Source organism: Drosophila pseudoobscura, chromosome X (genome assembly GCF_009870125.1).
Source record: "Drosophila pseudoobscura strain MV-25-SWS-2005 chromosome X, UCI_Dpse_MV25, whole genome shotgun sequence".
Classification (NCBI taxonomy): domain Eukaryota; kingdom Metazoa; phylum Arthropoda; class Insecta; order Diptera; family Drosophilidae; genus Drosophila; species Drosophila pseudoobscura.
In genome coordinates, this window is record NC_046683.1 from 26,376,545 (window position 1) to 26,390,916 (window position 14,372).

Genomic DNA, 14,372 nt, shown 5'->3' on the forward strand with positions numbered 1-14,372 from the left:
CTACGTCTCCTATTTAGACAAACTCATGCTCAGGCCCCAATCTTTCAAGTTTTCTTGTTGCCGCTTTATCACCATGCTCGCCTCCTGCTCAGAATCTTAGCTCAGACGTAGTGCTTCTAGCCACGACAGTCATTATGCTAAAGAGTCGATTTGGTATCTTCTTCCTTGCCGGTTTTTTCTGTATTCAGGCTCTCAGATTAATTTAATAACCTCTCGCTTTGCTCAAAAGCTTCAGCTGAAACGAGCCAAAGGGTCGGTATCAGTATCCGGTATCGGCGCTGATTCGGCATTTCACACGGAAGGTTCAGTTAATTTGGTCATTCAATCCAGGACTTCCGACTACTTCACTAGTCTTACAGCTCTCATTGCTCCACGTATTACAGGAAACCAGCCTGCTTCTTCATTTGATGTATGCAAATGGGAAATGCCTTCCAATATCAGCCTTGCTGACCCACACTTCAACAAATCTCAGCGCATCGATGTACTTATTGGAGCCAGCTTTTTTTACGATATTTTATGCGTTGGACAGATCAAATTGGAGAGGGGACTTCCTATAATACAAAAAACCCGTCTCGGCTGGGTTGTCACAGGTGGAGGTCATTACTCCCACAGCTCAGTGCTCCTAGCCGCCCCTAGTTCGACGGAATTGAGTCAAACGCCTACCGTTGGTTTGGATGAGCTAGTGCGAAGGTTCTGGGAAGTGGAAAACTGCCACGGTCCCGCTACAGAAGCAACAAAGGAGGAAATTGCTTGCGCATTTCAAAAAACATTGCGGTCGGCTTCCAAGTGGCGAGTACTGCGTTCAATTGCCTTTAAAACTGAGTGACATTCTTCTTGGAGATTCTTATCAACAAGCCTATGACGCACTTATAAATTGCAAATTTTTTCTTCCTCATCACTGCGTCTTAAGAGAAGACAAAACCACCACAAAACTCCGAGTAGTTTTCGACGGATCCGCTTGTACATCTACAGGATATTCCCCCAACGATATATTGATGTCAGGCCCAACAATTTAGCCAAAGTTAGCTACGACTCTTCTTCGATTTCGTACCGTTCGTATAGCATTGACTGGTGACATTTGTAAAATGTATAGATGCGTCCGTGTCTCGCCCCAAGATAGTTTTCTGCAGTGCATACTTTGGCTTGACACACCCCTCGAGGAGTTAAGAACATTCAAGATGGATACCGTGACCTATGGAACGAAACCAGCAGCATTTCTGGCCGTCCGTTCTATGCACCAACTAGCGGCAGACGAGAGTTCGTCATATCCAATTGGCTTTGAAGTTGTGCTGCGGGACTTTTACGTGGATGATTTGCTAACGGGGGAGATACTACAAATGAGGTGCTGGAAATAATTCGCCAGGTGACAGGACTCTTAGCCAAAGGAAATTTCAAGATCAGGAAATGGTGTTCCAACGATACATCTGTACTCGATCAAACACCCCATGAAGATAGGGAAACATTTGTTAAATTTACCAATTTACCAATTTACCGTTGTAACCAAGACGCTAAGTTTAGCATGGAATCCCACTTCGGATGAGCTACTATTTTCATTCTGTCCCAATCAAGTCCCTTCGAAACCAACTAAGCGAGTTGTATTGTCAACTATTGCACGATTTTATGATCCACTCGGACTTATAGGGCCAGTAATTACCAAAGCAAAAATATTTCTACAGCAGCTGTGGAAAGAAAAGAAAGAAAAGGAAAGAAAAGCTTCATTGGGATGAATGTCTGCCAGTCTCCTTACGCACAACTTGGATCAACCTTTTTCAGCAGTTTGACTCTATGCAACAAATTTCTTTCCCGCGCCTATCGTTCCGTCGAAGCAGCAACTTTGAAATGCATGGATTTTGTGATGCCAGCATGAGTGCTTATGGAGCTTGCATCTACGCTGTTTCGCAAGGCGACAATGGAGTCAAGGCAAATCTCCTATTTTCCAGATCTCGTGTAGCGGCACTGAAGACTATCACAATACCCAAGTTGGAATTATGTGGTGCAGAGCTACTCGCTCAGCTTACGCATGAAGTGTCTTAGATGAACTTCAATTGCTCTTATTATTGCGGGTGTGACTCCACAGTCGTTTTAGCTTGGATCAAGAATCAACCATCCAACTTCAATGTATTTGTCGCTAATAGACATTCTACTATTCAGGAACTCACATCTGGAATGTCTTGGCTGCACGTGCCAACTGATTTAAATCCTGCCGATATGCTTTCTCGAGGATCATTACCAGCTGAGCTCATCAATTCTCATCTTTGGAAGACTTACATACTTGACAGCCAGTACGGATCAATGGCCAAGTACGCCTGTTCTTCCAGAGCCAGTTTTGGAGGCACGAGAAACTATACTAATTAAAAACTGCGCGTCAAGATATTTGGTGGAAATTTGTAAATTCCTTTCCCAAAATGCAACGAATTTTTGCGTATGTATGCAAATTCATTCATCGACGAAAGTCTGGAATAACCATCACTTCTGCTCTGATACGGCACTAACACGAAAAACACCTTCACGCTGGACCCCTGTCGCTTTAGCCAGAATTCGTCAAACGTACTGGCCAATCGGTGGCCGAAAGACCATAGCACACGTAATCCAAGAGTGTGTCAGATGCCTTAGTGTGAAGCCTCGAACTCTCGAGCAAATAATGTCAGATCTTCCGGTGGACAGAGTTAGCGAATCTCGTGCATTTTTAGTGGCCGTTGACTATTGCGGTCCGTTCCTGTATAAATCAGAAGTTCGCAACCGGCCCTCACTAAAGTGCTACATGAGCATTTTTATATGTTTCTCCATTAAGGCGGTTCAAATCGAGCTTGTGAAGGATCTTACAACGTCTGCGTTCCTCTCTGCTCTTCGCCGTGCATCAAGCTTGACTCAACGATTGCATCGACTGGCGTTTCGCCACCCTCAACACACAAATTACCTATAATAAAATTGATAGGGTTTCGGAAATCATTACTTTGTGAAATTCTTGAACAATTATATTCAGCGAAAAAGGTCGATGTCTCAACAATTAGTTTATTGTGAAAGATATAAAGAATGGTCGCGTATAGCTGATCCATTATTTTCAGCATCGTCGAATTCATTTTTAGTGTCTAGAGGGTCGTTAAATCGAACATCCTTCTCAATTAAGACATTACGTCTTCTACAAATATTATGCAGGGTACAGCATACATTTATAATATGGCAGCATAATTTTGGTTGGTAATTTAAAGTGCGTTGCATGCAACGGAAACGGCTTTTAAGGACTGTTGAATCTGTGCTGAAAGGTGGCTATCTCCGCGAACAAAACTCTCTAAAGCGTAGCCCGAAACAAACCCTTTGATGGTCGTGGATAAATATTCTCTAGCAGGGGAGTGATTTCAAATGAAGGAGTTATGGCAGGAACCAGGGTGCGTGGCATCAATAGTAATTATCTCCATGTTGTAGTTACACACCACCAGGACACCATATTTCATGCTATAAAATACTTTCCTATTATAGAACACGGAGCGGTTTTGTACAGGCTTTAGTATTCTGATGTGAGTTCCATCCACACAGGCAACTATTCGAGGCAACATGCTGTTACTCACAGCTCGTCAGACATTTTAAATACACAAGTGTTGCATCTATGAAGTCTGGATCGTCTTAAATACGTAATTTCTGCCGACCTTTTTCTTCAAAACAAGCAATTGAAAAAAAAAGGCATTTAAATCATGCTGTATTTTTACAAAGCAGCCAGGTCAGCTGATTTTGTTTCTCATAAACGATGAAAATTAAACATATCGATAACAAAAATATGTGAAAACTGGAGCACCTTACAACGACAACGAAACGTTTTGGCTGAAAGCGTGATCCGCAAAAGTAAGTGAGAAACGGAGCCTGCTTGAATATAAACTTTATTTGGTCGGAAACGGGAAATATAATGTTTTCAAATGAAATATTTATGATATTATTAATTTTGTTATAAACAGACAACATTCTCGATAGTACGAGAAAATAATGATTATTCTGGGAAATAGTTTTTGATTATTTCGCTATATATTCGGTCAAATGCTTTTGATGTACAAAAAAGATAGACAAATTTTTCCAGTTTTTATACCCGAAACGTAAAATGAGTATAGGGGTATATTAAATTTGTGGTGAAAATGGATGTGTATAACGTCCAGAAGGAATCGTTTCCGACCCCATAAAGTATATATATTCTGATCAGCATCAATAGCCGAGTCGATTGAGCCCTGTCTGTCTGTTCGTCCCTATGAGCGTCTAATGCTCAGATACTATAAGCATCAGACACCGGCGTAGGGTTGCCAAGATTCTCCCAGCGGACCTGCACAACAGGACGTTCTAAGTCGGAGAGAGCCAGACGATAAATCGCCGTGCCATATACCGACATTCTACTGACCCTGGGCAGCTGATTACTTAAATTTATTTAAAAAAATATTTTATTTTAATTTATTTTAAAAGAAGATAAATGTAGGTTTCTATTGAGTACTTACACAATAAATTATCTCAATTGGTATTTTTAAACTTGAAGTACCGGTCGCAAAACTACAATTTTTCCAATCATTATTGTTTACTTTAAATATACCAAACAAATATCTTTTGCTTATTTTAATTGGGTTTCATTAGTTAAATTAGTTAAGTTTCATTCAATTTAGAAAATAATACCGGGACAAAAGTATATGGAAATGGGGTAGTATTAGCTCTTGGTAGCAAAAAATGTGGACGTTCCTGCCTGGGGACTTGGTGTCATACAAATCTATCGTTGCAGTTTGCGATACCAACCGAACTGTGAATTATCCAATTAAATTCACTGGATTTGACAGGCATTCTACAACAAGATTTAAAATTGATGGTTGAATCTCCGATCATTCTGCTTCGTAACTTGAATCCACCACGGCTGTGTAATGACAAACGATTAGTCATTAAAAAACTAATGAGAAACGTTATTGAAGCCATCATTTTGAATGAAAACTTTCAAGGCGAAAATGTGTTGCTGCCACGAATCCCTATGGTTAATACAGATGTGTCAATTGAATTCAAACGTAATCAATTCCTAATTAGATTGACATTCGTTATGACGATCAATAAGTCACAAGGCCAGACATTGTCTGTATGTGGCTTAGATTTGGAAAAATCATGCTTTTCCCACGGACAACTGTATGTGGCATGTTCGCATGTGTGAAAACCATCCAGTTTGTTTGTGTTGGCTAAAGACGGACTAACCAAGAATATTGTGAACTCTCTTGCGCTGAGAGGTTAATCTTTATTGTTAAGTAATCTTATAATTGATGAGTAAATACCTCAATACTTTATAGTAGTGTAAGTTAGGCTAGGGCTAAGCGGGACCGCTCGCTTCCTCGCTAATCCTGACGAATTAGAACCGCTTTGCCACCGTAGCTTATCAAGGCAAAGCGATGAAATTGTAAAAATAGAGGATTATTCGTTGAAATTGAATACTATCGAACACACAAATTTTCATAAATAATAAATTTAATATCATAGCCACCCAAAGTTTTCGGTACACTCTTTTGAAAAACTATTCTAAAAATTCACAAATTGGAACTGTATTAAACGCTTCGTCCTTCGTACTAAACCATATTCTTGAGATTCAACTTTTTGAATTATTCCTTGCATTTCTCATAAAAAGTGGTCTGCTTAAACACAATGAAATTTGTTCACTTATATGTACAGTAAAAACAGGAATGCGCTTAAAAAAAATCCCCGCCACCCAAGGTTTCAGTGTCAAACCAAAAATCATCCGGTCAGATCGATATAGCTTGTTGCAGTGCACAGTGGTTGCGCCCATAGGCCAAAAATCAAAAAATCAATTATAAAATATTTTGACAACATGTAACCATATCGTCTCATAAATGTCCAAACTTCTTTGTGGCAAACCGGATTTGCAACAGGACTTTCAAAAAATAGAATTGAAATGACGAACACATGCTCACTTTTGCGACGCGTCTCTGCTTTTTATGCTTTTGGTCAAAACAAAAGCGCACTTCAAAGTGATTACACGTTTGGCAAAGTGTTCGAAGATTAATTATTTAAAATGGATTTTATAGTTGAAGGTATTTAGTTAAAGAAATTATTATTGTAACATTAATATAATTAATTAAATCTTTTTGTGTCCTTTTAACCAACTTAACTGTTTTTGTGTATTTGTGTATTACTGTGATTACTGTTTTACCTGCTGATAGTTGCTTATTTGCGTACATTCTTAAATAAACTAAAGCGGTCTCACTATTTTTCAAGGACAAACATGCAATGCAATCAGCTGCTATTCTTTTGTTTATTTGATGTTTCTGTCGTTTTCGTCAATTCTGTTTGTTTATAAAACTTTTTAAATATTATTGTTTATAATTTTGTCTTCTTTTGACATTTTACTATTCATTGTAAAGGAGATTGTCATAGCTCTGTGTTTTCACGCATGCACATCTTTGATCTTTGGTGCCAAGAAAAGGTCACGAATGTCGAAAAAATGTAAGGCATAAATAATTTACTGGAACTTAACATAATAAGCAAAGGCTACGAAGTCAATACGATTGACCTTAAGAAATGCATTCAGTACATTTGCAAAAAGATAGTTGCCTACTGAGTTCTAGTCGTGGACGGCCCAAAAATGGATTTGGCTGAGTCCTCAAAAAGGACCAAACGTTGCCGAATAGCCCTGCTACAAAAGCATGATGAGTCTGCAGCTTCTGTTTTCGTTCATCTGATTCTCAGTCAAAAATGTATGCCACTGAAATAAATATTGAAAAAATCTTGTCGCTTTTCGTGGACATTGGATTGTCCAAGCACCAATACTTTGTCTTTAGATCATTTATCAATTCAGAAGTTCCCTACAACTTATTGCCAAGCTATGAAAAAATTCTTAAATTTAAAACATTGAGATATCCAAATGATATTGTTATAGACGAAACATATGCAGAAGTGGAACTACAAAGTCTTTTAGATAACACGGCTTCAAGTATTTTAGAGCTTCAAAAGACTATAATTGAAGAACGTTTGGAACCTTAGCATTAATTGGAAAATGGGGATTCGATGGCAGCTCTGGTCACAGCGAGTAAAAACAAAAGTTTCCCAATTGTATTGATGACGAGAAAATTTTTTTTGTCACATCGTACGTCCCACTTCAGCTTGTAATCGACTCTAAGATAATATGGAAAAATCCTAGGCCATCGTATACCCGATATTGTAGACCACTCAGACTTCAATTTAAAAAGGAGACCGCCGCACTTTCCGTCGAAGAAGAGCACTACTTCAAGGAGAAAATAGCTGACTTAAAGACAAATGAGCATACAATTTGCAATACAAAATTACTTCGGGTTATCACCACTTTCGTATAAACTGGATGTAAAGCTTTGGCAAATACGATCGGTAGAACTCAAGTCTATTGTGTTAAAGAGAAAACATCAGAGGCAGAGGAAACTCCAGCGATGGAAATACTGCCAGGAAATTTTTCAGTAACCCAAGCTTAGCATCTCAGATTACAGGCATTGATGAAGAAGTAATTGCCCGATGCGCTACGATATTGCAAGCCTTAGCATCAGAATACAAAATGAATATACAAAAATTCAAAAAATACCCCCTAGATACGGCTAATAAATTAATTGAAATGTATCCATGGTACTATCTTCCAGCAACAGTGCATTAAATTTTAATTCATGGACCCAAGGTAATAGAGCACGCTTTGGTTTCGATCGGAGAGCTCTCAGAGGAAGCTGCAGAGTCAAACAATAAAGAAATAAACGAGGGGGAACGTTGTGAGTTTCTGCGGAGACCACAACTCTACATTTATACCCGATACTTAGTCAGTATGGCTCTCCTCGGCAGACGCCGCTAATATTAAACGACACGACAAAGAGTGTGTGCGAGAAAGACAGAATATCAGTCTGAGCGTCGGGCGCTGCGTAGCCACTGCAAATTGATTTGTTCCTTTTGGCTATAAAATCGATTCGATCTGATCCAGATTCAGCAATCTGATAGATGTGGTCATTATCTATGATTCTGCGTTTTTAGTTTTCTCGAATGTGCAATATTGTGGATACAACAGATTTTCGTTCTTTGCGGGGGCGGAAGGGGGTGTGGCGAAATTTTGACACGAAACGGTCAAGGTCCGATATCACAGGAGTGTGGATACCAAATTTGGTTGCTCTAGCTCTTATGGGTTCTGAGATCCTTGAACTCATATTTTGCAATTGGCAAAACCGACCATGACACCTGTGTGTTAGAGAGAGACAGAGCGAGAAAGAATGAAATTGTTTTCTTGATTCTGGCTATAATAATTATACGATCTGGTTCAGATTTTGTACTCTAGAAGATAGTCATCTTCTACAATTCTGCGTTTTTAGTTTTCTCGTATCTTTAAAATTGTGGATGCCACAGATTTTCGTCCTTTGTGGGGGCGGAAGTGGGCGGGGCGAAGTTTTGAAATATTATTGTATCAGTGACATATCACAGAAGTCTGGATCCTATAGGATCCTATATATAAACTCATTTTGAGTATCGGGTATAAAAAGTGCCGTCTGCAGCATACTCGGAAGATGTCTCGTATACTGACAAATACCGATTTGATTAAAACTCTTCTTTTGAGGTCAGACCCTTTTATAACAGGTCAAAGAAATCTGCCAAAGAATCACAAATCCACTTTTATATCATCTACATATGACTTATTAGATAATGTATGTTAATCTTTTTTGTTATTTCTTTTTAATTTTCGTAATTTGTATTATCTTATAATTAAATTGCATTGGCTGTTATATATGATTGAAAAACGAATTTTTTTTTTTAAATATTTTCTCTTTCACAAATATTTACTGTATGCTATCTAAATTCATCTCTAATACCCAGAAACAAATCTCAGCGCTCTATCTTTACGGGAAGTATTTTTGGCCACCAGCCCCATATAAGCGCAACCACTGTGCAGTGCAGTATGACAGAAGTCTGGATACGAAATTTCGTGGCTCTATATATGGGTATAAAAATTACACCTTTAGAAATAGGTGCTTGGTACTGTGGTGCCTATGGCAACGATCACTTGCCTATGTGAATAAAAACCTTTCTCCCTAAGTGCGGAAAATATGAACTATTTGTTAGAGGGTAAGCTTATCTCTGATTAATAAAATGTATGCATATGTACACAAAAATGTGCACGTTTAGTGTTTGAAATCAATTTTTTAGATATTTTTGGGGCAAAATGAAGTCATTACATCTTTTTTTCATCACCTCTCTTTAGGTTGCAGAAAATTTGCAGATCTATAAAAATATATTACAATTGCAATGATCTAAAATTTGCAGGAAACTAAAGAGACTTGACGCAGACAAATTTTGCTCATCTACAATCAAAATTTTCTGTGAGCTCAACTTCGCACAAACGAAGAGACAAATAGTGTTCTACTCAGTGAGAGGGCATGAGTGCGTGGTGTTTACCGATTTTGTCAGTGACCATGATGAATTAATACAAGGCGGTCCGCTCCCGCAACGCGCTCTCTTTTCGGGTCTTATTTTGGCCAGTCCGACTCGTTTGCTTGTTGCGAGTGATTGTGTGTGACGGACGTTCGGAAAAATGCTACAAATTTTTGTGTAATAAAAGAAAAACTTGTAAGAAAAAATATAATTTTTGTTCCTTTGATTTTACACATTTCACAGCAGCGGAAAGCAGCGAGGATTATAAAAACAAGACAAAACGAAACATCATCCATATACATATGTATCTATCTTTTTCTCCGCTCTTACATCAAACATGGCGTCAAAGCGGAGTCAGTAGTGCTGAGCGTAAAATAAGAAAAAAAGTAAGCGGTGGTACTTGTATAATTTCATCATGGCAGGGACCAGACAGCAAAGGAAAGACCGTTATTTTCCAGTTATGCTTGAATACCGTTCCAAAGATAATTACTATTTACTTAGACCATAAGCATAGAAGGAGGTTAGGATAGATACACACGGTTTCGGCCCATTGTGATACCGCTTGCGATCATTCGAAGGAAATTTCTATACGCTTAAATCTGCGGATCAAGAACATAAATATTTTGGGAGAATATACTAAAATACCCTCTGACAGAATATAAAATCATAAACAAAAAAAATTATTTTTTTGAATATACACATTAGACATAATATTATTAAAGTTATATTGTTAAATTCCAAAGAATACTTACACAACCATACAAAGCAACCCAATGAGCGAAATAGAAAGGGTATCCAATACATTGCCACGCACCATACAAAAACTCGAACACTTCTAGGCAACGGTCGCCCGGTACCGTTTCTGGAATTCGAGTTTTTTTGACGGATTAGAGTTGTAGGGGAGGTAGCTATTCAGGTAGCCTGCGTGTTACGACGCTGGAATTGTGTTCTGAATACTTCACTTCACTTATTTTATGAGTAGGTGTAAGAATAATATATAAGACACTTTTATGCGCTACAATGATGTGCATACAATGATGATCAAATTTGTTTTGAGGTATTTTATTTTAACATACATATATTGTTTTTATCACTGATGAGTTAATTTTGAAAGTAAGGTCAAGCTTTGTTAAAAAATGATCCCGGACAGATCAATTCCGTTGCCAGAGTAGGTTCTTCGCACAAAGAAAATGTACATTCTCAAAACCCCGAACGGCCCAGTTTATTTTTAAACTACAGTATGTACATTTATTAAAATGTATTATGTTTTTCTGGTTATTACATTTTTCGTCTTGGTTTTCTAAACTGTTGAAAGGTGCACGGTGACGAACGTAACGGTTAATGGAAATACGTTAAGATATGCCATGCTTTAGCGTTGTTGATGTCCCGCATACATATGCACATATACATATGTATATGTATATGTAGACATACATATGTATTTGTGTACATATGAATGTATGTATGATATGCACATTTGAGTCATGTTATATACATACATATGTACGTTTCGAATTTAAAACGATGACTACATAATCCAAAATTCTTAGTTCATTCAAATTTCATTCAAATATATATTTACATACATCCAAAGGTATATATATTTTGGTTTTAACTACTACTTTAAATTGAATTTAAATTCAAACATTTTTGTAGTGTTATATATATATATTTGTGGTGCTTGATGATGCAGATCACACAATCCAACCGGATATAATTATGTATTTTTATTAATAAAAAGGATACAAAATTCGTTCTATGTATCCCTATACTAAAAGCTTTCTTTTTATTGGTGGGATGGAGGAAAAATACATAGCTCCACTTACATACATATGTACATATACAGTTTGTAAAGATTTTTATCTTTAATATTACGTAAATTGTATATTAATCTGTTTTTTGATCTGTCTAAAGGCATGTAATGTATAGCAAATATTTATATGTATATGTATTTTATGAATATACCTATAAATGTTGCATACATACAGGAGTAGCCACTAGAACATGTGAAGCATGCGCATTATGCACTTGAAATGTTTATATACTCAGATATATGTAAGTATGCAAATGAAAATGTATCACATAAACTTAAGGTCGATTTCTACTTTTGTCTTTTATTGCACATTTATTTACACCCCGTTCGAAATTTGAATTATATATATATTTATGTCCATGCTAGTAGGTGGTTAATCGAATTGTATGTATGCTTTTTAGTTTGGAATCTTGTGTTTGGCACATGCGACGGGAAAAAGCACAGAGCTTGTGCCGTCGTGCTTGGTAAAATGACAAATGTAAGGTATCTCGAGATTACAGCACCGCTCAGCTCAAAAGCCCAGACCGTGAAAGAAACGTTTCACTAGAAGTCCTCTTTGTTATTAAAAGTTTCCTCTGTACACTTGAGCTTTAGCTTGTCAAATTCAAGCTCGCTCGCTATACACGTAGCTTTGGGTGTTGCCATTGAGGGTAAAGTCAATTCAGTGTTAAGAAAATATATATGAAGGACATAATTGAATAGCCGCCAATTTAAAAATGAGTACTGTGTGAGCAGATGTACAGGGTTACGAATCGCCTGTTTTACCCGATACCCAGTCGAAATATATGTAATCTTATGATTTATATGTTATGTATATAATTTATACATATGTATATATGCCCAGACCGCTTGATCAGCGTCTCATGTGTAGGCACAAGAGATTGAAAGATATAGAGAAAAAAAAAAATAATTACAAATTAATATTTTTAAAAAATTTCTACAGCTGTTGCTTAAATAAAGGTGCAATAATATTTGTTGTTCTTGCAGAAAAATAAAGATTTCTTTTTTTAAAATAATAATATATTTATGTTTAAATACTTTTGTCTACCACTGTAACCTGGACTGTCAGTAAAAAGTTTATTTTTATACCCGATACTCAAAATGAGTATTGGGGTATATTAGATTTGTGGTGAAAGTGGATGTGTGTAACGTCCAGAAGGAATCGTTTCCGACCCCATAAAGTATATATATTCTTGATCAGCATCAATAGCCGAGTCGATTGAGCCATGCCTGTCTGTCCGTCTGTCCGTCCGTCCGTCTGTCCGTCCCCTTCAGCGTCTAATGCTCAAAGACTATAAGAGCTAGGGTAACGATGTTTTGGATCCAGACTTCAGTGATATGTCACTGCTACAAAATTATTTCAAAACTTCGTCCCGCCCACTTCCGCCCCCACAAAGGGTGAAAATCTGTGGCATCCACAATTTCGACGATACGGGAAAACTAAAAACGCAGAATCGTAGAAGATGGCTATATCTTCTAGAGTCTATCTTATAGCCAGAATCAAGAAAACAATTTCATTCTTTCTCGCTCTGTCTCTTTCTAACACACAGGTGTCATGGTCGGTTTTGCCAATTGCAAAATATGAGTTCAAGGATCTCAGAACCCATAAGAGCTAGAGCAACCAAATTTGGTATCCACACTCCTGTGATATCGGACCTTGACCGTTTCGTGTCCAAATTTCGCCACACCCCCTTCCGCCCCCGCAAAGGACGAAAATCTGGGGCATCCACAAATCTCAGAGACTATTAACGCTAGAGTAACCAAATTTGGTATCCGCACTTCTGTTAAATCTCACTATAAAACGTATATCTCAGAATTTCGCCCCACCCCCTTCCGCCCACACAAAGGACGAAAATCTGTTGCATCCACATATTGCAGATTCGAGAAAACTAAAAACGCAAAATCATAGATAATGACCATATTTATCAGATTGCTAAATCTGGATCAGATCAGATAATTTTTATAACCAAAAGGAACAAATCAATTTGCAGTGGCTACGCAGCGCCCGACGTCACGCTCAGACTGATTTTCTGTCTCTCTCGCAGGCACTCTTTGTCGTGTCGTTTAATATTAGCGGCGTCTGCCGGAGGAGAGCCATACTGACTTAGTATCGGGTATAAATGTAGAGTTGCGGTATACGCAGCAACTCACAACGTTCCCCCTCGTTAGAAATCGATTTGCGATAAGAAGCGGTTAACGTATCGTTAAACTTTTTTATGCATTGGTTCTTGTCTAATTTGGTGATTGCTTGCAATGGGTGGTAAACGTGAAAGTATTGTCCGCGTATTTTTTTTATTTTAAATTGAATTACGACAACTCTGCACATTAAGCACATCCCAAGGGAACGGTGGGATTTTTTGACAAATGTGATTCACTCAGATTCACACTGGCACCATTCACCATCTACCATTCGTCAAAAACCGGCTGATGAGCATAAAATAACAAAGTTTTGGTCTGAATTAGAAAATTTACACAATTTTAAATTAGTAAATAGGCTATTTAATTGGCTATGAAAAAACAATTTATATATGTGCAAGAAAAGTTATTTTTGCGCTCCAGTTTTGTTGCTTTGGTGGATCGCTTTGATCGCACAAAGATACTGGATACTAGAGCAGTACTCTCATGCCAAATGTTTATATTGAGATTCACCTATGCAGTCCATTTCGACTTGCGTGTATTGTTTGTTTATTTAATGGCTGCAAAATACTAATCATCAAAAAATTCAATACATACATACATTTGTTTACTTATTACGACCAATTTCTGGTTTCTCCATTTTTTATTGTGTCTGTGCCATTTTTTTTTATTTTTTTCTTCTTCGAATTACGATTTGAAATATGTCTAGAGCACGTAATTTAAAAATTTCAAGGGATATCTACAGGTGTGTCATGACAATGTCTGCACTTCTGAGCTGGACCAGGAAAAAAGGATGCTACAGGAGAAGAAACAATTCCCTATCTAATCTTAGCCAGCGTCTTAAAAATATCCAGTCTCTTGAAAGCTGTAGGACTTCTCATGGACTTCTCTTTCGTCATAAACTTCTCTCTGCTGAGGTCGAGTCCACTGCCCGCATCAGTTTTATTGGTTTTGCTGTCTACCCATTCCTCGAGCATCTACATATACTCGGAAAGCTGCTATCAAAGAGGATACCATACAGAATCATACGGAAGGA

The 14,372-nt window shown here is 37.7% G+C and overlaps 1 protein-coding gene across 6 annotated transcripts in view; it reads right to left on the minus strand.

Moving 5' to 3' along the window:
• Lrp4 (LDL receptor related protein 4) overlaps positions 1-11,786 on the minus strand; it is a 95,653-nt gene extending 83,867 nt beyond the window's left edge. For 2 of the 6 annotated variants that reach the window (XR_004469822.1, XM_033382101.1), the window contains exons 1-2: positions 11,353-11,786; positions 10,140-10,692 (exon numbers count right to left, since the gene is read on the minus strand). Coding sequence is in view for 5 of the 6 variants with exons in the window: in XM_033382101.1 (XP_033237992.1) it covers positions 10,140-10,191 (52 nt within the window). In the remaining variant the exon portion in view is untranslated. Of the gene's footprint in view, positions 1-6,169; positions 6,213-10,139; positions 10,789-11,352 lie in introns of those variants that run through there. The other 4 variants (XM_033382098.1, XM_033382100.1, XM_033382097.1 and 1 more) reach the window with 3 other exon arrangements.
• Between the last annotated feature and the right edge of the window lie 2,586 nt (positions 11,787-14,372).